Source organism: Crassostrea angulata, chromosome 1 (genome assembly GCF_025612915.1).
Source record: "Crassostrea angulata isolate pt1a10 chromosome 1, ASM2561291v2, whole genome shotgun sequence".
Lineage (NCBI taxonomy): Eukaryota > Metazoa > Mollusca > Bivalvia > Ostreida > Ostreidae > Magallana > Magallana angulata.
This window is the reverse complement of record NC_069111.1, coordinates 42,674,109-42,701,103: the sequence shown is the minus strand read 5'-3', so window position 1 is coordinate 42,701,103 and position 26,995 is coordinate 42,674,109. Positions and strand designations below refer to the sequence as shown.

The 26,995-nt window shown below is 33.9% G+C and overlaps 1 protein-coding gene across 1 annotated transcript; it reads right to left on the bottom strand.

Annotated features, from left to right (window-relative positions):
- Positions 1-16,841: 16,841 nt before the first annotated feature.
- LOC128164391 (uncharacterized) lies at positions 16,842-23,124 on the bottom strand. The gene is made up of 3 exons (XM_052828185.1): positions 22,309-23,124; positions 20,192-20,377; positions 16,842-17,124 (listed from the first exon to the last, which is right to left on the bottom strand). Exons 1-3 carry the CDS (start codon positions 22,958-22,960, stop codon positions 16,916-16,918), a joined length of 1,047 nt encoding a protein of 348 aa, XP_052684145.1. The 5' UTR covers positions 22,961-23,124; the 3' UTR covers positions 16,842-16,915.
- Between the last annotated feature and the right edge of the window lie 3,871 nt (positions 23,125-26,995).

Here is a 26,995-nt window from a genome sequence, read left to right as displayed (position 1 = left end):
TAATTTCCGAGGTCGGTTAACGTGTTTCAGAGAAAGTTTGAGGCAAGTAAAGTACTGATATTTTTTTCCCACAGAATTTGTGTGAAAATAAGGTTTATCAGTCCAAGACTAACGCAAATTTTAGTGCGCTGTAAATTTCAGATTTTTATTATGGGGGGCACTGTACGAGTTTGTAATATGATTATCTGCATGTTTCTTTATCATTTCGTTTCTGTAACTCCTCTTTAATAGGTATTTTTCTTGTTTTCCTTGCAGAAATGTTTATTGTCAATGTCGGAAATCAATATCTTTGCCTTTTTGTCATTTATTGTCCACAACCTTCCCAGGCCAATTTAATTGTTAAATAAACCCTATATATATATTGGAGAGTACGGACAGACAGACAAACGGACGGACGGACAGACGGACGGACGACAGACAAAATGTGATTAGTAAAGCTCACTTGGGCTTTAAGCTCAGGTGAGCTAAAAATGAATATAATTGCAAGTTCCCCCCAAAAATTGCGACAATTTTTATTTCACATTTTCTAACAAAGAATTAAAAAATTATTTCAGGTAATCCAAATCAGTCCTTACCAAGTGTCTAAATCTTTAGTTTCAAGACTCGAATCCATGGAGAACTATCAAGTTGTCCCAGTCGACACTTTTGAGCCCACTGAGATGAGTGATAGGCGCCAATGGAGACTGAGACTTGAGAACATTTTACCTTTGACGGTTTCACTGTTTTCAATCAGTTTTGGGATCTATGTTGGAAATGCCTTATTTGTATGGAAAGTGCCGCATTCAAGTGAAATAGGTGCTGAAGAAGAGCTAGAAGTAGTGACCAAAATTAAATACAAAATGCGTGTTTTCTACCAGAGCTATCAGAAAGGAGTTTTTGGAAAGATATCCTAATCTAAAACCTTATAAGTTTAAAACATGTTCTGTCAGCTGACAAATTTTGAATACTGTTCAGAAAACAGAACTTAACAATTTTTTGGTTTGTAAACCTTAAAATAAAAAGAAGATTGATGGTCAGAAGTGTTTTTATGTTTTCCTCCTCCTACGGAACTATATCATTTTGTGGTTCGTAAACCTAAAAATAAATTGCTTGCCTTATTTATTTTAACAAACTAATGAAATGGCCAAACAATTCACAGGGAATTGCGACGTCATCAATGACAGTGAAAGGCTTGAGTGAAGGTTTTCATATCGTGCCAGCTCCTATCGGCAAATGAGAGGGTTTAATATGGAGGAAAATTATAACATCAGAATGTGTTTGCCTGTATACCTGATAGTTTCAATATTTCTCATGTTATTATCGTAAAATACTAAAACAATGTTATACATAACATTTCTTATCCAATAAACATTAGTTAAAAAATTGTAATCTTATATCTCATCTGTCTTCGCTAGGTATCATCCACTCCCTTATTATCACGAACGTACATTTATTATGCACAATTATATGCAAGGTTTGTGCACGGATTAATTGCTTAGATTAATTTTCTTTGCAAGCCTAGTCCAGTTTATTGGTCAGGATTTAAGCAAAGCCGTTGCCATTGGTTTTCGTCCATCGTAGTGCATCGTCCGTCCGTTCGTTAACACTTAGGGGGTGAACCCAAACATGCAAAAATGGCCAAATTTTCAACATCTTCTCACTCCCACACGTGTGAGAAAAAAACTGAATAAGGAAAAAACTGAATGCATGGTTATGATGTCCATTAAGTTCTTCACTATAAAGTGAAATTCGTGGCCTTAGTTGAGGCCAATATGCCCACAAAGTTAAATTTATTAAATCTTGGATAGTCTCTCTTCATATGAGAAGAACTAGTCATTGAAAACATTCGCAACTCCCATATATCTATACTACTATATTAAAGAAATATTTTAAACTCGAATTTTTGGGCTTTAATACTGATAAATCTGAAGAGTACCGTCTTTTGTTTTATATAATTTAAACATCATTGGTACTTGAAGATTACCAATTTGTTTTTATTTTTCTCAGTCAATCTTCGATAATTAATAATCAACGAAAATTCCTCAAAAAATTCCGGAAATCATCTGGATATTTTGAAAAATCCCTAGAGTTTCGAATGTCAACATGAAGCGAGTAAAAAAAAAACGGTGATGAAAAAGTGTTGAATTTAATAGAATTTAAAAATAGAATTAAATTTTTAGATGAAAGGTAATTGCAGCCTCGAAGTGCTTTTTCGAAGTCTGATGTTGACTGCCTCTTCAATGGAACCTCGATGCAAATTTGTCCCAGTCTGTCGTTTTGGTTGAAGGATTTTTAAAAGCAAGAAAATACTGCAAATCCTCATCCTCCAACATTTGAGAAATTTTATTTGTTCATTAGAACATTTCAGTTCTCTAAGCATGTATACTCTTCGCTATTTTGACCTTTTTTCGAATACTAGTTTCATTGTATTTATAATACTGTTTGCCACAGTTATGCAAAACCTCCGTCTTCAGTTGTTCTACTTCTGTCACTAGTGCTCGTCATATCAGTACATTTTGATTTTGCCTCTAGCCTCTCCAACCCAAAAGGAACACATTTTGTTGACATGGTTTGCAGTTTTCCAGTGTGTTTGTAACCTATACATATAGCTCTCTGATATAATTGTTCCCAGTTTTATAAAAAGTAAAAGCTTTAATAAATAAACTTTGGCTTTTTCGCCCAGTTTTGTTTTTTTCCTTTGTTATTCTTTGAATATCTGCTAAAGATTTTAAAGACATTTTTTTCTCTTAAAATCTGATGACTTATTTGCATTTTAGGATAATTAAACATAATGATATAGAAATACACTTTGTGACAAAGGATCCGGAATTATGGTATTAAGAGGAAGTCTTACCAATTTCATTGTTTTGTCGTTTCCACATTCAAGAGTATTTAAGTCATGTTCTATAAAGGACCACGTTTGCAAAGTTGTAGAAATTCATTGTTTTGATACAGAAGAAAAGGCCAATTCTTTTAAAAAATGGTAAACGGTAAAGTCATGGTGCCGTGGAAACTATACAATCTGACCCTGGCAAAGAGAATAATTTGCTGGTAATGCTGCTACATGGAGATGAAATAACTGACGTATCTGTATGTTGTCCATGAAATCAGTCCTGCACAAAATGGGCGCAGAGGAATGAGAATGATTTTTATAAAAATTTCAAATTTTAAATGTATTTGTTTATTTAGTGTTTAAATCTTGAATTACATATGAATTTTAAGTGTTGTAGCATTATTAAAAAAGTTGATGAAAAAAAATATTAAATCAGAACTCGTATATATTTTACTAGGTATTAATTTTAAATCACTCTGATTTTGATTACTTTTTCCACCCTTGTTCTCTAAATACAATTAACAGGACAGACAGTAACAATGAACAAAGCATAACTTGAAACCGATAAACGACATACTCTGATTTTAATAAAAAAATTTGTTACAATTGAATTGTCGATTCTAGAATTTTATTCCGTGAAATACTTTTACACAATTTGTGATAATATTAATACCGAACTACAATAACCCCAATTGTAAAGGTTTTATTTTATTTAAAGTCTTTTCCGTCAAAACATTCATTAAGAGGCGATGATAATATTATATTCGCTGATAAATAGTAAACAACATTATATTTTAACAGGAATATCAATTTAGATAAGAAAAAAAGATCCAGAGTCTGCGTCATCTGTTTCATATTTGGATATTTTACCGGACATGGACATTGATGGTAACCTAACAACAAAACTTTATGATAAACGCAATAAATTTAATTTTTCTATAGTCAACTTTCCTTACTTATGTAGCAACATACCTTCATCTCCTGCGTATGGTGTTTTTGTCTCTCAGTTGATTCGATACGCAAGGGCATGCTCTTCTTATGAACAGTTTCTAAGACGAAGCAAGCTACTGACAAACAAGTTGATAAAATATGACTTTCAAAAGTCTCGCTTGATGTCATCTTTTCGTAAGTTCTATTGTCGATACAGCAAATACAATCTTCCACTCGGTCGCATGCTGACTTCAGTTTTTCATACTAATTGTTAGACCATAATTAAACACCTAATTGTCAACGGACTTTTCCGATTTTTTTTCCCGATTACGACAAAGAGCACACGGCGGGTTTGACCGGTCAGCAGAGGATGCTCACTCCTCCTAGGCACCTAATCCTACCTCTATCTATTGAGGTCCGTGTTCTCTGCTTTGAATTTGCAGTTCGTTTAATGGATTTTTGAGATGGTTCTCGGTTTGTTATTGACATTATTTTGAGGTTATTTTTTTATCCTGCTATGGAAAAAGTGCCTCTTTAACATATTTCACTAAATTTCCCAACATATTCGGAAAACGCCTCGACATTACGTTACATGGTTGCTTTTTTTGAAAAATAATTAGCATCTGTCGTTATTGTTGCATGCAAGATTAATTTAATATTTCTCAAAAGGAAAGTGAGAATGTATTATATTTTGAATACGTCATCTTAACTCGGCAAGAAGAGGATCTTTCAACGCTACTGTTGATGATTAAACTGCAAATAGGGGCATAAATTTCGCTTCTAATAGTTATAATAAAAAAATAACCGTAAAAAACAACAACAAAAGTGAAAACCCCACAGAGTTGTTGTAACAACCAGCAGGTCCCCCTTCTCTTTTGAATGTTGTACGTCTTTGCAAAAACTTGTCTTTAGTTGGTTTATATCAATATGTAAAGAACGATATATGATATGAGTTAAATTTGGCCCCAATTATTTGGTGTTTCTGGTACAATAAAATGTATGTCATATTTTAGAAGAGTTTGTGTATATTATATTTTTTCACCCTTTTTGTTTGATTTCCTTGCAATCACTGGCAGTATATGACGTCAGAAGTGACGCTGTTTCTAGAATTCAATCAAAATCAGTCAAAAATTGACATTTTTCTGATCTTTTTATAAATGGGAAATATAGAGCGCATGCTTGAACAAGGAAAATGTTTTTGTCACATTGGCCTTGGCTAGATACATCTCTGAATAAAACATTTTGTTCAAGTATGCACTCTATGTTTTCTGAAAGAAAAATTGCTTGAAACAAGCTGCTTTATGCTAAAAATGCAAAAAATGGCGGGAAAGGGTTGTCTTTACGATGTCATATTTCTAAATTGTGGCCAGTTGAATCAAAATGAACATAATGTAAATACGTCACATATATAATTGAACAAAGAAAACAAAGATTTACAGTTGTATGATGATGTTCATTTTAGGGGGCCAATCATGATAGGCCCATATCATATAAAGTCCTTTCATCTTAAAGACTTGTTTTTTGCCCCGTTTTTTTTTTTTATTCCAAAAGGGTCTGTGTAAGGGATCTTTTGTGCTAATTGATGATCTAATTTTGTGAGTTGTGATTAAAACCAAGTTCATTTGGATTAAAGATAATCAGCAAAGCTTTTACATCTGCAGAGGTTAATGTCATAAAGATTGATATCGATGTACATGTACAGAACTTGTATAGTTGAGAGAGTTAAAATATTTGAAAGTGCAAGCTTTCATTTTGCAGGAAAAATTGAAAAAGAGGTAGTCACACTACATGTAAATGACACCATCTGTTCCTAAGATAATAAGATTACTTTTATTGACAAAAACTGCTGTTGAACTTTCCTATTTCAGTTGAAACAACCACTTATTTCGGTCTAGTCCTTAACATAAAAAGAATTATAAACTTTGGATTGCCAACTTCTGCCCCAAGTTTGGCCCATTCTAGGGCCTGAAACCTGACCCAAGGACAATGAATATCATAATTTAGGTAGAGGGCTTCACGGGTATCATAAACATACATTTAGTTTACTCAAATATATGGGAGTAGAGTAGAAGATTCTGGAGTTCATGACCTAGGGCGGGGCCAATGTGACAATAAAATGAAAATGTATTAAATCATAATAATGTTATTCTCTACTTCCATATATATTTGTAGAAAAACATAAGCAGTGTATAAAAGATTACAAACAGATTGAACATTGAAAGAAGACAACAAAGCATAAAAGTTCTTCAAACCCGTCTTATCTCCAGCCTCTGCTCTTTGATCGAAATCTTATCTCCCTCAATTTTAATCAGGCGCGAAGATCCTAGGTTATACAAAATGATTGAGCTTTTATGTCCTTAAAAACGAATGATAAATCTTTCTCGATATCGAGTAATGCCAGAAAATTTTGTTTGATCTTTCGAAATTCTTTACGTACACTAGAAAATTAACATAACTGGAAAATTCCTTCCTTTCGATATATGTAAGGCACAATATACTTGCGTTTTTATTTGTGTTTGTTTTCTAGTTTCCATACCTTTAGAATTTGAGGGTTCTGATATCAGTTTCAAGGTCTTTATTTGACAATAAGATCGGATAACTCCTCCTACAGTTTTCAAGATAGGAAGTTGTTCTTTTGCAGATCAATTGTACATATATCAGAGGTGTGCATTTTGCTAGGATTTCTGATAATTAATGAAAAAATACCAACTTACAAACTTTATAATAGTCATTTTTTGGCAAAATATTGCATATAGGGTACCTTCATTGTACGGATAACTCCTCCTACAGTTTGCAGGATAGGAAGTTGTTCTTTTGCAGATCAATTGTACATATATTAGAGGTGTGCATAATGCTAGAATTTTGATTTCGCGTTATTTATGAAAAGAATACCAGCTTTTGAACTTAGTCATTTTTGACAAAATATTGCATATAGGGTACCCTTATTGTATGGATAACTCCTCCTACAGTTTTCAAGATAGGAAATTGTTCTCTTGTAGATCAATTGTACATATATCAGAGGTGTGCATATCGCTAGGATTTTAATTTCTGATAATCTGTGAAAAAATACCATATTGTAACGAACCGAGGGTACGGGTAAACGCTTAAACTTAATTATGGGTCGCTGTTTAATTATTATCTTGCGTCAAGGTTCAAAAAGAATTAACTTTGGTCACAGTTTATAGAAATCGTTGATTCACTTATTATATTCAATTTGCCGAAACTAATATAAATACTCCGTATAACGATTTTACCATTTATTGCAACGAACGAATGGTTCCATATAAAACACGTATAATTATTACTATTATACAGTACGGTTGGCACAACGTTATTAACTCCTATAAGTATAGCGACGAACCAATCCAGGACGCCCTAATACAAAAGTTATATTACTTTACTGTAATAGCTAAAAGACTTGGTAATGTCAATACATACCACTGTCAAGCGAGTTGCTCTTCACCCTCAACTTAACTTTGCTTTCAAAACACCGTCTTTTTATGCCATAACTTTTTATGTTGATGCTGAGACGTTGACAACGTCGATCAACGTCATAAGCGTCAACTAACTTGGCGCATTTATCTCATAATAATTATATGATAACGTTGTACCGACATAAAATACATGACAATTAACATTTTTACATTATAATACAAAATTACCATTAATAAAGTTAAATAACATCAATTATTATCGTTCATTTCGATTGTCATTTTTTGTTATAAAGAGTTTAAATAGTTTTAAACATCGGGCTCAAAGTCCGTAATACCGCAAGCATGGCGGTTAGTCCGAAAGAAAGTTAACAAGTGTATTCCAATGGAATAAAAGGATTTATATAACCATGAAAATAAAACAAGTAAGTCACAACAACACACTAATAATTAAAACAAATGATGATATAGTATCAACCCAGGAATCATAACATTACCCCCCTCTTAATTGAAACGTCCTCGTTCCACTTGGTTCACTCAATCAGCAAGTTGCAAATGGACAGAACACTGACTTTGCGCATCACGTTTCACAGATGAAGAGGAGTTGATGGCCTCCTCCGTCTGGGTTGCTGTACATTTAGTTGTCGTCGATGTACGATACCAGAAGGAACGCAATTGGTAGGTGGTTCCATCAGGTAGGATGGCTGTTTCCTCCTTCCTGATGTGATCCAGGGTTGGTGGAAAAAATGATACTGCTCTGGTCCCCGTAAGAATGGATCTCTCCCTAACCTTGATAAGTTCTTCAGCACAATGTTCTTTTCTGTAACTGGATGGAGCCCCCAAGAAGAAAAATCTTGGGTCCAGATGGAGGTGGTCATGGACATTTGTTCCTTCCTGTTTCTTATCCATAGGTTGCAGATCTCTCCATTTTTCATTTGTCTCGTTCTTCTGATCCATGGAGCTGATGATAGTTGCTGGTGCGTCAATCTCCCGCATTTCTTGATCCTGAATATGGTTTGGCTGTGGCGATTGAGCTAGGGGAGAAAGCAGAGGTGAGGTGGTCTTGAATAACGCTATGCAGGACCTCGGTGACGGGGTGGTAGGTAGCTCAGGCGGTTGGATTGCAGGCCGCTCATCCTGAACTGGTGTCCCTGGCATATCTCTCTCAACTTGTGGATGAATTCTATGGTTTATAGTTGGTCCACCATTGACTGGGTGATATTTGCACTTTGCTTCATGAGCCAGTAATTGGCTCTTTCTTGATCTTGACATGGCCAAAACACATCCATACTGGGAGTTATTTGCACAATACTGGTTGGCTGTCATGCTTATCTCTGATGTGTCTGCTAAGTTGGCGCCATGTAGGGTACATCCTGAAGCAGGTTTTACAAGATAACATCATTGGTACTGAAATAAAATAAAGTTATTGTCACTTCACTCACATTTGGTTCTATTTCAGCTATAGCTGCAGAAGTATCTTTGTAAATTTTCAGCTCTTGGTCACTAACATTTATGACGCTAATGGGTACCTTACATTCTTTGGGTTTTACTAGACATCTTGCAACTAATAATCCGGACTGTTGAAGGTCACGTTTCGTTCCATCTATGAGGAGTTCTTTATCATTTAGATTTGGGTGAACTTTCCCTTCAATTATCATCTCACTTCTTGGGGGAATAGATAAAGTCTCTTGAATAGAAATTTTGAACACGCTACTTTGATCACTGACAGCGTCGCATACTAGCTTCTGGTCACCAAGTGTAAGAGTTCCTTCCCCTAGGTGTAACTGACAATTATGTTTTCTGAGGAAAAGAAAGCCTAGTATCATTTGTGCATCAATGTCAGCAACTATTGCTCTGTGTTCGATTATTTCTCCTTTGATTTTGAATTGTAGTACAGTCTGACCTTCTGGGACAACAAGGTCACCATTTGCCATTCTTAAATTACTATAATTTGGTTCTAACTTTGGTCTCATACATCTGTCTATTTCATAATATTTCTTTGGATGAATGACTGTGATAGACGAACCAGTGTCAATGATAGAGTTTATTTTCAAATTGTAAACAAATACATCAAGTGTTAATGAGTTATTACTTGATCCCTTTATTTCTAAAACTTGTGGCCCTTTTTGTTGTGTAGTTGACGTTAGGCCGCTGGCGTCAACTACTGCACGTTTTCCTGGTTCTCTGGTACTTTGGTCACTACGCTGTTGGTGTGACCCGATTTTCTTTGACTCTTGTTTTTCTCTGCTTCCAGATGTCGTTGTAGTAACCTACATTCACTCTTGATGTGACCATCTTTCTTGCAGTAGAAAAATGGACCTTTCTATTTGAACTTCTTTTCTGTGTTCTGGCTGATGAGAGCTATTTGGTGTGCATCATTTCTGATATTTGCATCCATCGGTTCTTCTCTCTGCATCCGTACCGCGACTCTGTTTCGTCTTCCACGCGCTTGTTGAAATGCCTCATATTCCAATGCTAGTCGTACTGCATCTTCTAAATTTCTAGGTCTCCCTTGGAACACTGACCATTCCATCTCTTGTTCATTTAAACTTTCAATGAACGAATCCTTGGTAATCTGATCGCGGAAATCTAGGGGTGCGTTTGGGTAAGCCATCCTTACAAGTCGCTTGATATCTTGCATCAATTCTGTGATAGATTCATTTTTCCTCCGTACTCGGCTCTTTAATTGTGTCTTGTAAATCTCTTTCTGATTTTCTGGTTCAAATCTTGCCGATAGTGCAGAAATGAGGTGACGAAAACTATATCGATACTCTGGTCGTAGATCACTCAGAACGCTTAATGCCGGTCCCCCTAGACTCGTAGCTAACTCTAGTGCTTTAGTTTCGTCATTCCAGTAGTTGAGTTCAGCGATCATGTCAAAATGTACTATGTAATCGTTCCAATTCATAGTACCATCAAATGTTGCCGGTTTTCTTCCTCTCGGTTCCTGTGTTCGTCTGAACTAGGTTCCGGTGCTCGTCTTGAGTAGCCATCGTAAGGTACGTCGTGTTCTTAACGATCGTGTGTTCTCTCTTGAATGGTTTCAAATGGACGCATGATTGGGCGAAATTCATCGTTCCCGTGATTAATAGAACTTCTTGATGTCATTGGATATGACGAACTGGTTCTGGAATAATCATAATTACGAGGTTCATCGTACGAATTCGGCATAGATGTGTTTCTGTACGGCTGGTATGCGTTGTGCGTATGTTCGTCCTCGTACATGGTATTGATGCCAAAACGCACATTATTTTGGTCTGTCGATCGCTTGTCATCACTTGTTGGTTTTACTTGATTTTGTAACAAGCTCATTTGTGATTTCAAAGATTTTATTTCGTCTAGAATCACGCGCAAACTATTTTGCGTACATGGGTTTACACTGGTACTATCGCCTATTATGCTGTGGTCGTTATTGTTATTGACCCGTAAAAGAACTTCTCTACTTGGGGTACCATCAATGAATTGTCCTTGATGAGGTTCTTCAATATGGTCGTTTTCCTCTATAACTTCTTCTTCGTTCCTTGACATCGTCGTAATTGTAAAAGTGTTGCAGTTTTTAAACAGCTGATCCCACCGCTGCCACCAATTTAACGAACCGAGGGTACGGGTAAACGCTTAAACTTAATTATGGGTCGCTTTTTAATTATTATCTTGCGTCAAGGTTCAAAAAGAATTAACTTTGGTCACAGTTTATAGAAATCGTTGATTCACTTATTATATTCAATTTGCCGAAACTAATATAAATACTCCGTATAAAGATTTTACCATTTATTGCAACGAACGAATGGTTCCATAAAAAACGTATAATTATTACTATTATACAGTACGGTTGGTACAACGTTATTAACTCCTATATGTATAGCGACGAACCAATCCAGGACGCCCTAATACAAAAGTTATATTACTTTACTGTAATAGCTAAAAGACTTGGTAATGTCAATACATACCACTGTCAAGCGAGTTGCTCTTCACCGTCAACTGAACTTTGCTTTCAAAACACCGTCTTTTTATGCCATAACTTGTTATGTTGATGCTGAGACGTTGACAACGTCGATTAACGTCATAAGCGTCAACTAACTTGGCGCATTTTATCTCATAATAAGTATATGATAACGTTGTACCGACATAAAATACATGACATTTAACATTTTTACATTATAATACAAAATTACCATTAATAAAGTTAAATAACATCAATTATTATCGTTCATTTCGATTGTCATTATTTTGTTTTAAAGAGTTTAAATAATTTTAAACATCTGGCTCAAAGTCCGTAATATACCGCAAGCATGGCGGTTAGTCCGAACGAAAGTAAACAAGTCTGTATTCCAATGGAATTAAAGGTGTAAATAAAACAAGTAAGTCACAACAACACACAAATAATTAAAACAAATGATGATACAGTCTCAGCCCAGGAATCATAACAATATTTTGAACTTGGATATTTTTTGGCAAAATATTGCACATAGGTGCATTTGGGTGTTGCTATAACGCGGAAAGGAAAACAGAACGGAGAGCGGAACGGAACGGAAAATACTCTGAAAATACGTTTATCGCTTAAATACTGTATATAGATTAATAAAGATTTGGCACAAACTTTAACTTTGTAATATTTATGAATAATTATTATCAATCAAAAGGTTGCTTAATTATTTGATATCATTCTTACGAAATGTCTATCAACTAAATCACAATTGCAATCAATTTTCTTAATAAAGTGGAAAACGGAGAAAAAAAAATGATATGTACACACATTGTGATTAAAAAAGCTATAAAAATAACTTTTTAATTATTTTTCGTTTGTAATATTATTGAAAAAATAGTGTAGAGCAGGTGATTGAAGCGTTTGGTTGTGTTTTTCATGACTTCGAAACTTGCTTGGGATTATATATTTATTCTGAAAAAAATTCAAACATGATATACCCTCATCTACATTGACTTTTTAATGATTCATACTATTTAAAAAAAATTATTAATAGCATTATTGATATAAAAAAACGTGACAGACGAACAACATTCATTGTCGTTGTTACGAAGTTTTGATGCGACATCTGTTCGCTAACCTTTTAGTCTGGCTATTTTAACGATTATTAGTCGAAAACAGAATCATTTCATTGGATCAATAACGCTCTAGATGTCCTGCAAAGTCTCCTTAGAATTCTTCTAATATCAGCGTCCGTTTACCTACGTGCTTTTACATTCCTGGAGCTAAATCCGAATAAACAGCTGGATATGTTTTTAGTTGATAAACTGGATCTTGTGGTCAAAATATATACATGTAATGTTAATTGTGAGAAAATCATTCATTTTCTAAATATATAGACTTGAATATAGATAGCAGTTTAAACAATATTTTAATTACTTAAAGTGTATCGTTTTAGGCTCCTTTAACACAGCTATCAACTAAAAAATATTATATAACATTTTCCGTATTCCATTCCGTTCCGCTTTCCGTTCCGTTTTCCGTTCCGCGTTTTAGCAACACCCACTCAATTTCACTGGATACGGTAGGAAGTGTTTATCAATTCAGGGTTGACATGGATTATCGAAACAGTTCACATAAAAGAAAACTCGGTTTGCTGTCACTTTGACAGCTTTTCACTTGTTTTTCTTATTGGCTGTTAGCTTCTACGAGTTTAGTGGCTGCTGTTACATGTAGTGGCTGCTGTTATATGTAGTTGCTGCTGTTACGTGTAGTGGCTGCTGTTTAATGTAGTGGCTGCTAGCTTCAGCCTGGTTGATTCACCTCCAGTTTTTGTAGATGTCCGTGTTTGCTCTGTCCTAATTTGTATTTTTCCTTTGGACTTATGATTTAGAACACTGTTCGTTATCGCCATTTTATGTTAATTAACGTATAGTACCTTTGTTCAAAGTCCAAACAGATAACTTATGACTTTAGAGTTTCATCTGTTAATGTTTTCAAAGGCATAAATTAGATCTACATTTAAAGAAGTTTAGTAAAAAAAATCTTTACAGTTCTTGAAACATATAAAATTGCTGATTTAACATATTACAGTTTGTCAACGTTCTTTGATTATTAAAGCTAAAACATTAGAAAAATATTTAACGGCGTTTCCACATAACAAATGTCCTTCATTACGTCAGCAAATTCATTATTAACTGATGACATTTTCTCTTTAAAATTGTAACGGATAGCTTTTGACTGTAGGGTAGTTTCATCTGTCAATGTTCTGTTCATTGAATAACGACGCTTTAAAAGTCCGAGAACACAAACGAGACGCGATTCAAAATACCACAGGATGACGTATCTCATTGAAAATTACTTCACATGTACATGTATTAAGGTCACTATTTATGTAGCATTAACATCATAAAGTATAATTGAACAACAGCGTTTCTGCAAATAAATCACTCACACTATGTGGTTTATCATCGCTAAAGATTTGGTTTGTATTACTGTCTTGCACTACAAGTTCTTGAATTTACCAGTTTATATCAATACATGGTATCATATTTCAGAAGCATCTATTCTATATGTACTTCCTGAATGACGTAAGTTAAAAACAGTGTAAAAACTTTTTTCAATAATCTTCAGAGTTTAGAGAAATAAAATTGATAAATGAAAATGTGTATGAGTAATTCTATGTTAAAATTTAAGTTAAGAATATGGATGTCAGTATTTGCAACTTATATTGTAACATAAAATAAATTTGAATATCAATTGCGAGTAAATATGTTTTATTTATTTTTACGGTAATGCCCTTGAAAGGAACTGCAATACATACTTAAGCAATTAAGCATTTATCTCACGAATTTCCATATCTTACATTTAGATATGTGCAAAACGAGAACAAAGCTATGGTAACAACGTCTTCGTAAATAAAAGCATCCCAAATTTCACATATATCCACCAAAACGAATGCAACAGCATTTCAATTAGATCAAGCTAATTATCTAATATGCTTGATATAGTGTGATATTCGCCGACGTAATGGAGGATATTTGTCTTGTGAAAACGCCGTTAAATATTCTTTTGAATGTTTTAGCTTTAATAATCAAAGAACGTTGACAAAAACTAAGATGGTAAATCAGCCTACCCCTGGGAACCATGGTTTGAATCTACGCCATCTGAAAATGCTTCCACACAAGTTTCAGTATTTTTCGCCAAATGGTTTTTGACAAATTTCTATGTAAAAAATAACCCCCCCCCCCAACCAAAAAGTAACTTCAATCTACCCCGGGGATCATGATTGAAACAAACTTGAATCAATACCACCTTGAGGATGCTTCCACACAAGTTATAGGTTTTCTAGATCTGGCCAAATGCCTTTTGAGAAGGTTATAACAGGTTTTTTTTTCTATTTATACCTATGTAAAAATAAGCCCCCCCCTCCAATTGCGGCAAAACCCTACACCACTTAAGGTTGCTTCCAAATAAGTTTCAGCTTTTCTGACATAATAGTTTTTTGAGAAGAATTTTTATCAAATACCAACAAATTTTCAAAAATTCCTAATTATCTGCCTTTAGAAGACGGCGTTGTCATTCATTTTAACAAACTTATCCCTTCACCTAAAAGTGATTTCTGCTAATCTTAGTTCAGATTTGCCTTGGCAAGTGGTTCTGGAGAAGTCAAAAAATGTTAAAAGATTACTGACAGACAGACGGACACTGGACAAATAGTACTGTAATAAGAAAAGCTCACTTAAGGTATCTGATTCATAATAGCCCAATATTCAATATTCAATATTGCAGAACATATATGTATGGGCTTTATACTCAGTATACATGGACATAATTTTTATGTAAAGGAGTGGAATGTGTCCTAATAAATGACCTGTTCCTGAAGAGTTACCCCCTTTGATTTTCCTTTGATTTTAATCAATGAAAATAAATTTAAAAAATATATACGGTATTAATCTTTTCACTAAAGCATTTATTGATATTTTTAGTATTTTTTATTTTAAAAAATATGCTTGTCAAACTATACCTTAATGCAATCTTCATTAATTATAACTACTGCTAAGTTAGTAATATTTTGGAAAATTTTCTCGGTAAGGCCTTGTCTACTCTAAAAAGCATGATAAATATTCAGGGTTAGAAAAATTAGGTCCTAAGATGGATCGGATACCTTTAGCTTCCCGCTCTTACTTTCTGTTTCTACAATTTGGTTTTTACTTTTCTTTAAATTCAATAAAACTGAATATCCTGTATAACCTTGTTCCTTTCGGAGAAGATGTGTAAAGGCCCAGCATATTGTTTAATTTCTTATGTATTTTATTTGCAAAATAGAATATAGTTTAAATAATCTGCGGTCGCCCTATTGTGATCGTTCTCTCCTTCCAATCGCGTCTGTCTAAAAATAAAAAGTCTACGGGGGTTTTCCATTGCCAAGGAGATGAAGACGCCCGGATGATAACGTTGAAAAATTGCGCGAGGTGTCCCGAGTACTTCTGAATGGAGAAAAAATGTCAACATTCCGCAATATAAATCTCCGTAGGAAATCTGTTTTCGTTCCTTTGAATTTTACGAGGGAAAAATGATAATGTGTGAATTAAGTTATCTTGGAAATTTTCCCTTTCATCGATTTCAATTGCACTTCTGTCACAAGTATGTGTATTTTTATTGAAAATCGTACAAATATGCAGCATTAATATCTTGGGACAGACTATCGATGCTAGCTTTTGTAATGAAATGTATTAAAATAAAACAAAAACCGATAGAAAAATTTGAAATTAATTGCAATTCGTATAATTTTGTGACTGGCCTCATGTTTTAAGCCGGGCAATCAATACGATTTAGCAAAGGTCTATTAAGACAACACGCATAGTTCTTAAGTGATGTTTTAAAGGCTGACCAAGCATCATTAATGGACATATGTTGCCCTGGTACCAGCTTGTTATATACCATTTGGTAGGAGATATTTCTTTCTTGATTGGATTTAACTTCCAGTCTAATGGCATATTCATCAAGAAACTCTTTGTCTTCGTTTTTGGTACCCGTAGAGTCAGTAAGTTCAATTTCTATGTACACTAATGCAGAAATGAATTCGTCGTCATCTCTTTCATATTACAGAATAATAAAACTTGTAACTTGGCATGAGAAGGGGGAAATATTTGAATATTAAATCGTCGTCATCTCTTTCATATTACAGAATAAGAAAACTTGTAACTTGGTATGAGAAGGGGGAAATATTTGTATATTAATGTAGAATTTTGTTGTGCGTAATGTTGAAACAAACGAGCCGGAGGAGTTGCACACTGAGACAAAGAACATTAATTGAGATCATTTAAAGAAAATTAGATTTTCGCTCTTTAAAGTTTCCATAATATCATTTTTGAAAGGAAGGAGATATTTTTATGATGAATTTTCACCGATTTAAAATGGTTCAAATGTTTCAATTAATCCCATTGCAATACTTTTCTAATACAGACGATTAAATGGACATTTTCACGTTTTGAATAAAAATGTTTCATATTTTAAAAAATGTTTTTTGATACATATCATACTTTCCTGGGGGTATTTCGGATTAACATTAATATTTTTTACCTTATTTTTAAAGCTCTTTCTAAAACTTTGATTTGGGGGGCAAAAAATAAATAACTTTTTTTTTAAATAAATAAATTCATAAATTCAAGAGTGGTAATGAAATTCAAATTTTTTGAAATTAAAAGAGCTTGTACTCCAAAATCAATTGATTTTGATCAGCAATATTGTAACTTTTTAACTTTTATTAGTATTTGGAATACTAAAACATTTGCTAGACTGACAACGTCTATGATTTTAACCATAAAAACGACAAAGAACGGGATGTGGCGTCCCTCCCGATGAAGCTTCTTGTAAACGCGAGTCCCTTTCTGTTTGGAGGTGCTCTCCACTTCCAGGTTCCCCGTCATTCCACCTGAAGTACGTTATAACTTTGCCATGGTCATCGACAAACTCTGTTCCCGACCTTATTCCCTGTAGATATATCGATTCGATGCTGTTTGTTACTAAAATGTACAAGTAAAGTTAAGTATATAACGGGATAACGTTGTTAAAATAAGTGCAAGCAAACAAATGCATGTATTTATACCAAACACAATGGAGCAATGAGGGATATAATGTTTTTTACCCTTCAGTCAGTCCGTCAGTCTTCTTGTTTTGTAAGCGTAACTCCTCTTAAATCACTGCACGGAATTTCGAGAAACTTGGTAGGTATTCAAGGCTCAATGTATAGATGTGCATATTACCAGGGAATTCTGATTCCGTTATTTTTAGGTGGAAATTTGATCCTCTTTATCTTAGAATTTTAAAAAATATATATTGAATAAAGAAATGAAATGTGTAAAAACGAAACTCCTCTAAAGGTACATTTATCTCACTCTTCACGTTTTGATTTCATTGCGCAGATGATCATTATATTTAAAATGAGTATGATTTTATTTATTTAATCATTACAGAAAGATTAATATTTCATAATTACACAACATTCATCAAGAAAATCCATTTTAATTAAAGAACCAAACAATTTTTTGGGTTTTTTTTTGGGGGGGGGGGACTATTTTTCGTGCTGAATGTTTTTTAGACTGAAATTGCATTTTATGTGCAAAAAGGTCAAATTAATTGGTTTTTTTAAGTATGTTCTGCCTACAAATTTCAATAATGTACTTCTCAAGAAATTCTTGATACAAAAACATTGAGGAGTGGAATACCTTAAAGAGACAGTGCTGCCCATCTTATTAAAAACCAACTTGAAAAAAAAAATCCGATCAAGTTCGGAATTTTTGTAGTACTCATAAGTGAATAAACTTTCAGAAAACTTCAAATTTCTCCATTAAATCAATTTATTTATTTCATTCAGATTAAGGTACTCAAATATATATATTGCAAAGTGTAACGGGGTTTCGCCTCCTTTACTATTACGCATGCGTATTTACTATATACAAAACACATGCATGGCTCGAAAAGATTCCCTGGACAGGTTTGTTGATAGAAATATGTCTTTTCTTCTTCTCCCAGATAAGAATTGTTCAGTTTTTTAATAACCAGAACTTTTTGTAAGTATGTATTTATCCCCCCCCCCCCGCAAACGAAGTTTTTTGGGGGGGAGGGGTATATAGGAATCACCTTATCCGTCCGTCCGTCTGTCTGTGCAAAATGTCCGGCCCATATCTTTCTTATGAAGAGACACTGGAAGTTTTTACCTCACACAAAGTTTGCTTATAAGCTGAAGGTGTGTCATGACCTTGACCTAAGGTCATTTGGGGGCAAGTTCAATGTCATCGTTTAAAAATGCTTAATAGCTGACCTGTCTGTGTCATGCCTTTTATTGATTAAATTATAAGAAGCTATTATTTCACACAAAGCTTGCTTGTGTCAGGAAACATTAAATTAATTTTTAGATTCTTATCCCTGCTCGCCTCTCTGAAAATTGGCTGCCATAATGGGTTTTTTTTGGGGGGGGGGAGAATTGTATTGAAAAATATTTTCGGAAAAAAAATTGGGCTCGGTATATCTGAAATTCAAAACATTTAATGGCTGCTTGACATGTGGATTATCGTTTGATTCCACTCATGTTTGTTATTATAAGGATGCAAATAACTTCATTCATTGACAGTTAAGTTCAAATAAAATGGAACTAAAAGAATAGAAATTGGTTTGTGTACTCATTTTAGCATTTATTTATAGAACATGGACGGTGAAAGAGTTAACATCCATTATTTTCTGTAATAGAAAAATACTTGAGTTATGATTTTTTCTTAACGGGGGGTATCATTTGTGAGCTTTCTCACAGTACCTCTAGCTTGTGCATTCTTTTCTAATTTTATCACAGGGATTGCTATCAACTAAATCCATTTTGTAAGTGATACCCCTTGAGGGGATTTTTTACATATCTTTGTCTGTTCATGTTGAAATAAACTGAAATTGATAAACCATTTATAACTTATCAAGAAATTGATATTGTGTTCCGCTTAGAGAGTCCCTTTTTCGTCGTATTTCATGATGATCCTAGTCGAACGAAAATCTTGTAGTTTTCAGTTATTTCAAAATCGACATGGTACAAATAAACGATATAAGATTATATTAAACGATATAAGATTATATTATCCGGTTTCTACCACCGTTCAATTTGAACGGATTTAGTAAAACGTTGAAGGTTTTTAGGCACAATGTGTAGATATGCATATTGCTAAGAAATTATGATTTCATTATTTTTCGGGGAATTTCGGCCGTTTTGTTATGAGAATGTTATATACAAATAACCATGTATTTCCGCATTTTTTTAATTTTAAAATTTTGTTGATAAAGGAATACATGGCTTTGTACATATTTGTAGGAATTTTTCATCTGAATATTTTTACGGGTTATGTCTTTTTTCAAATTATTTTTTGTATTTAATTCATATCCTGCTGTTTATTATGTGTAGCATAGACAGATAATGGGGGAGCATGGGGTTTATGAGTTTGCTTCCTTTTTCTTACTTTCGGTAAGTGTAGAAAAATATCCAATTGTCTTAAAAACTAAAATTACAATTAAATAGCTTTATATATACATCTTCAAAGTATTTATATTTCAATGAAGTTTTCCTCCTCAGAATTTGGTATCTAAGTTTGATTTTCACAACATATTTATTCATATTTAATGTAGACTATGTACTGTGTAAATATTCCATTCGCAAATGGAATTGAATATGTCACATGTATTAGAATATGTATAATGATCTAAATATTTGCTCTTTGTGAATCAAATCTCAATATTATGGTGTATTCATAATTTCTTAATTTGAAAAACTCAATTTTTTAGCAAATAGTCTTACATGTTTCTTTTTATTGTGAAACGTTTCAAATTTTAAAATAAATAATTCATATAAAACCCCTCATTTTGTTAAGTCTTTTGCAAAAGCACAGAAAATTCAAGTTGAAGCAATAAAAAAACTAAAATCCATGTGAAGAAAAAGGGCAAATTTGGATATATGCCCGTTTTATGTGAAATTTAAGTGAATCACGATCATCGATCTCTGTATCTCAATATCCGTGCTCGTAATGATATGTGTAAAATATCCGTGAAACTGCTTACCTACTATATGTACAGCAAAGTTGTAGGCATTGTCCGAGTCGACCAACAGGAGACGGCTGTTTGGATAATCCGATTGACACTTGGCCTTGGACTCTACTGCATTGAGCTCAGTGGCATTAAATTTGTAGCAGATGCTGTAGATACTGTCCCAGCTGTAGCCAAGTGCACCAGCTATACTGCATGACGCTGTAATAGAAAATTTTTACAATTAAAACGATTGTACTAGCACACCTCCATCATTTGTTTTTCCATCTCTTTTATGTATCAGTCGGACTCAAATTGTCGTTCTGATATCACTGATCTGTATTAAATATATGCATCTGTCAACAAATGCTCCTTGAAGATATTGAAAAAGCCAAACAATTACGTATTTCTAATAAGGATTAGTTTAATTTGCAACCAAAGAAGCTAGCACACGATATGTTGCGCCTGGTTTACCAGAATATGACAGTACCGATTCACCATTGGTCTATTTATTTAACGTCGGAGTGGACACAAACAGTCGAAACATTGAATATTTCATAGAAAAGAGCTTAATACTTTCTTTGTTTCAAAATTCATTTAGAATTTAAGTATAAGGAACATGAAAATGTACATGATATAATATACTCTAAATAGATACATGTATGTTAATAAATAAGAAAACCGTTATAGGTGATGTAGGTACATGTACATATATTTGTTAAATTGTCCGATTGTCAGTTAAAAACGAAACATATAAATATTCTAATAACAACTGGCAATACCTTAATATTCTCTTATATTGTAGATTGCTATAAATATAAAGTTAAAGTGAACATTTGCCTCCGTTTTTTTCCGCACAGTTCAACCTCGTTGTCAGTGGACAAATTCAGGACTGGGTAAATTCTAAATAATTTTTAAATAACTTTGGTATTTAGAAAGAGTACATTTATATACGGTATTTCTAACTGTTTGCAGATGTAGAAAGGGGCGAAAAACATCGGGCGAAAAACCTGTATACGTGATACAATATACTATCAAAAACAAAACGTAAAATCAATTAGCGTATATTTTTGATTCCATATAAGACACCTCTATAATTGTGTCTATCACAGCAATATGAGCTGCATTTTTCATGTTGAATTTTTTTTTTACTTAAAGCTGCTTGGTCCGATTTTTTGGTTATTACAGTATCAAATTTTTTTCCATACAAACCATTTATCATAGAAAGTTATGGACTTTCTCCTAATTACAACAGCTGAATCGATCTCCTTTCAAAGTTAGAAATATTCAAAGTAAATAAAAATCATTTCTTTTTGGGCAATCGAAAAAAACAACCAAAATGCATCACGGAAAATGTTTGGAAAAAGAAACCGTTTGGTTTCGTCTCCCGAATGATTGGGGTTATTCAACCCGCATGCTATGCATCGATTGTAAAGAAAGCAAACTTCAGAAATATTAGCAAACAAAACGTACACAGTTTTATTTGTAATTTGTCTGATCATTTCGACCTTTATTCACAGCGATGACAAAGTCGTTAAATACATGCATACCTGTCTCGTCGTCAGGGGTGAAATTTAACATGAGGCGAAATAACGCGGTACCCTTTTATGTCGCTTGTTTTCTTAACAAATTTTGTGCGTATTTTTCTTCATTGAAATTTGCCTTTATTGACTGGGAAAACTACTGCAATGTCTATTATTATACATATACTTAGCATAACCATCGTTTAAACGCGTACATAAAATTTTATATAGAATCGGACCAAGCAGCTTTTACTTAAATTTTTTTTTATGCTAAAATGACAAAAAATTCATGGTTTTTAAATTTCTGTTAGCCATATTTTTGTGGAAAAGGCCGGTAAAAAGCCTTATTTGGAGCAAAATTGAATTATTGTCGTCCTGTACAAAAATTGATATATTCCTGAGAATAGAAATCTTTCCTTTGACAAAAATTAATGATTTTTTCAAATCTTATTTATCATAAAAGTAAGTTTTATGCAGACTTATCATACTAGCAGGTTTTTGCAGTAAAATAAAATTCTAAAAAATACAGCTCATATTGCTTTAAAAAGTAAAATTTTTTGAATTTGTTTTCTTTGATAAATTTGATATCTCAAAGACTGGTGATCACCAAAAAAGAGAGTAAAGACTTACACTGAAGACTTGTCGTTGTCATTAGGGTTGTAGAATACAATGGACTCGATGTATCTACCGTACTAATTGGGAGCTGCGAAGTAGTTTCAGGTGAGCTTTCCTTTGTTGTGACATCCGTAATGACAGTGTTCTGACTAGAATCATCAGTGCTGATTTGCGTAGTTGAGTCCTGTACGGAAATGTTTGTAGTTGTTTTAGAAGTTGTTTCAGCTGAGCTTTCTTTCGTTGTGACATCCGTTGTAATACTTTCCTGATTAGAATTAATAGTGCTGATTTGCGTAGTTGAGTTCTGTACAAAAATGTCCGTACTGCTTGTCATGCTAAATCCAGAATAGATTTCAACACAGGCGTAGTAGCGAATCCCTTGCATCGAGATAAGATTTGGAGAGGATGGCTGATAAACAACGGGATATCCTTTGCAAACCAACTTTGAATAAAACACTGATACACAGTTTGGAATTAATGCACAATCTTTGACGCACTTAATTAAAGAACCTTTTCTGGTGAATAATGAGTTTTGTCCCGAAATTATTTTGTCGTTCATATATTCCAAGCGTTTGTATTGATGAATAGATATTCCCATTGAAGTTCGAATTCGAAAAACAAAAACCGTAAAAAACAGAATTATTTCTGTTGTAAAAAAGAAATTCATATTTCATTCAAAAAGTTCTCCGCACACTGGATCCAAAACGTCTTGTGATGTATGAGCGACTACCGATTGATCTTTATGTCATTATCGGAGGAAGTTTCCTAACTGTCTAAACATGCGTTTAAATAATCAATTCTTTGATTGATATCGAACTATCTTATTTTTCCTTGTGCTATACTAATTTATATATTAAGCGATGTTTGGTCATGGAATATGCCTATGGTATATAATCAATAGCCCGCACGTAAGTCATTTTAATTACAGTAATCAAGGTATTTGTATTTGTTGAAGAAATTAGGATTTCAATGTAGGCCATGGGACGATGAATTATAAAGGATTTAAATTTCAGATCTAATTACAGGTGAAAGAACAACGAACTTGAGACACTGACTGACCACTTGGCAGTCTTCTCCTAAGAGAGCTGAATGAACGAGGCCATTTTAGGCTGTATTAATCTACTTTGAACGAAGAGTTCTACATAACTATGTACGGGTTCTCTTAGCCTGGAAAAATGTATTTATATTTTGTTGCTATCCTGCACGTATTTAAATTATAACCCTTATATGTTCATATTTTTCCTTAGTTGCAGTAGTATTTAATCGTTTGTAACTGTCGTGTTTTAAGACAAATATGATGGGTAATTTGCTGACCATCCAGCTTACGTTATTGCTACTGTACCTCAGAAAGATGGTTATTATACCTCCGCTCCGAAGAAAGGGGATATAATTACTGTTCATCATTGAGTGTCTGATCGTAACCAATTTCTGATCCCCCCCCCCCAAGAACTATAGATCGCAGGTGCTTAAAATTTTAGGAATAAATGCTAGTCAAAGAGAAGTCATATCTTGGAGAACCTGTACGTACCCTAGAAGATTCATACCCTAGTTCATGTTTTAGGGTATGGATTGTCTTAGAGAAGTCTTACCCGGGTACAGGTCGTTCTCTTGTACGGGTTCTCTTAACCTGGATAAATGTATTCATATTTTGTTGCTATCTTGCACGTAGATACATTGTATATTATCTGACTATGACATTTTCTATTGATTAACATCGATATTTTGGGAACTGGTGTTCAAGAAGTATATATAGTATGTACTTAATAAAAATGATTATATGAGTTGATACAGCCCCGTCAAAATAGAACCATGGGTGGGATTTAAACCATGAAGGATTACAAGAACGTGCAATTTTAGATTTTGGCCCCCCTAAAAAAATATTTCTTTTTCGATATTGTCAACATCGCGTTGTATACAATATTGATATGATATCGATTTTTCATTGTTAATATTGCCGATATTTCTTTGCCGTTAACATCGCCGACATCGCTACGTTGACGATGTTGAACCGATATCGAGTTACATCGTCCACATTGCCGATATTTCTTTAACGTTAGCATCGTCGACATCATAACAATTTACATTGTCTACATATTCTATACATTGTCTACATCGCGAATATTTCTTTAACCTTTACATCGTCGACATTGTCGACATCTAAATGTCGACGATGTTTAACCAATATCGAGCTTATATTGTCTACATTGACGACATTTCTTTGACGTTGACATCGCCGACATTGTCAACATCGCGATGTATACCACATTGAACCGATATTGGTTTAACCTTGTCTACTTCGCAGATATTTCTTAACGTTGTCCCTTGCAATGCAATGTCGACGATGTCATGCAATCAGCAATCTGATCAAAATCAAACATTCCACTAGCTCCTTTATTTTGATGCTAGCAAACAAGTACCGTGAGGGAAAGTTGAAAAGAACTTTGATGAGAGAGTTCAAGAGTACGTGAAACCACTTATAGAAGGAAACGGGTGGACCTGCAAAGTCGGCCCAGAGAATTCAGCTCGTCGGAGGGCAGTGCGACCATCAAAATAAAGGAGCTAGTGGAATCTTTGATTTTAATCAGACTGTGCAAACAGGAAAGAAGGCACACGATGAAGACATAATGTCTTCTCGATGTTTGTCAACATTGCGATGTCGACGATTTAAACAGCATTTAAGAGGTCCGAGGTAGACACGATGTTGATTCGTGTCGATGAACATTGCAATGTCGACGATGTAAACAGGAAAAAAGGCACACCATGTAGACACAATGTCGACTCCATGTTACTCAACATTGTATTGTCGACGATGTAAACAGGATATAAGAGATACAATGTAGACACGATGTTGACTTGATGTCGATCAATAATGCGATGTCGACGATGTAAAGATGTAAACAGGAAAGAAGGCACACGATGTAGACACAATGTCGACTCGATGAAAGTCAACATTGCAATATCGACAACGTCGACGATGTGAACAGGATATAAGTGGTACGATGTCGATTCGATGTCAATCAACATTGCTATGTCGACGATCGCACCCGTATTGCGATGTCGACAATATTGATATAACATCGTGTATTGGACATACCTCGCCATTTTTTCACCCGTCTTACGCTAAGGTCATCATGCATCGAAATTATAATTATCAAAGGTGTCATACGATAAAACATTGTTAAAAGAGATTATAACCGTTTTTGTTTTTAAATGTATCTCACCTGTCAGGTGAGATATTTACCTTTAAAAATAAATTCCGACAGGAAAATAATTTTGCAAACAGGAAAAATCAACTTTCCTATGGGATATTTGGAGTTTCCCACCGGAATAAAAAAAAATATCCCATAAGAATTTAAATTCCGATAGGATTTGAAGAAATATATTTTATTTGGATTGTTAATCGTCGATGCTTGAAATTTTAACATTTTTTATTAGGCATTATGCCAGATGTAAGAATTTATTTTTAACCGGGTTTCCCAGCGGAAAAATCCGGTTATAAAAATGGCGGGCGGTCGGCTGCCAAAGGTGTACCCTCATTGTACGGATAAATCCTCCTACAGTTTTCAAGATAGGAAGTTGTTCTTTTGCAGATCAATTGTACATATATCAGAAGTGTGCATATTGCTAGGATTTTTATTTCTGATAATTTATGAAAAAAATACCAGCTTTTGAACTTAGTCATCTTTTGGCAAAATATTGCATATAGGGTACCCTCATTGTACGGATAACTCCTCCTACAGTTTTCAAGATAGAAAGTTGTTCTTTTGCCGATCAATTGTACATATACATGTATCAGAAATTTGCATATTGCTAGGATATTTGATAATTTATGAAAAAAAACTAGCTTTTGAACTTAGTCATTTTTTGGCAAAATATCGCATATATGGTACTCCATTTCACTGGATTCGGTAGGTAGTGTTTATCAATTCAGGGTTGACATGGATTATGGATGCACTAGTTCACATAAAAGAAAACCCGGTTTGCTGTAACATTGACAGCTTTTCACTTGTTCAATCCTTTGTATTAAACGGGCATGGTCACGATTTAAGTCAAATTCTATTTTTATGTTTTCATTATTTACAATGCTTTAAAAATGCATATCTAATGATCAAATGAATTTTTTTTTAGTTTTAAGCAAGATACAGAGCTCACAAACCTGTGTCATGTAAACAAGGATCGTGCCCTGTTTTTGTTTACATATGTTCAGTATATCAATAAAAACCCTTTTTAAGCTGATTTTTTTTCTCCTTATTCCTTTCAAGCATAGATAAACAGTTCTTATCGTTTAACACATTCATTTTAGGTCTGAATTAAAATTTTCACTTCAACATTTAAAATGTAAACATTAGCTTTGTTTACATGGCAGAGAATTGTAAGCTCTGTAACTCGTTTATAACTCAACAAATGACACTCAAATTTTGGTTGCCTATTAAGAATGCCTCACTGAAGGATTGTAAACATTAAAATCGGAAAAATAATTTTTGACCAAAATCGTGACCATGCCCCTTTAAATGGCGACTTTAAAATAAAGTTTTCTATTAATTTTTTTTTTTAATTTTGAAGAATTACATTGCAGAAAATGTGCCGCTTTACGTGTCCGAACTAAAGTAAATATCCTAATAAACCCCACTAGGAGATGACCCTTTATGCTGATAAAAGTGAATAAGGTGTCTTGTGTAAGTATTGAATTGTTTTGTCAACT

Excerpts from the sequence above, each read along its gene's own strand:
- LOC128164391 (XM_052828185.1), bottom strand. The coding sequence starts at position 22,960 with ATGAATTTCTTTTTTACAACAGAAATAATTCTGTTTTTTACGGTTTTT. Across the intron at positions 20,378-22,308 it reads GACAACGACAAGTCTTCAGT|CGTCATGCAGTATAGCTGGT; the intron begins GTAAGTCTTTAC and ends TTTCTATTACAG. Across the intron at positions 17,125-20,191 it reads CTTTGCTGTACATATAGTAG|TAACAAACAGCATCGAATCG; the intron begins GTAAGCAGTTTC and ends TGTACATTTTAG.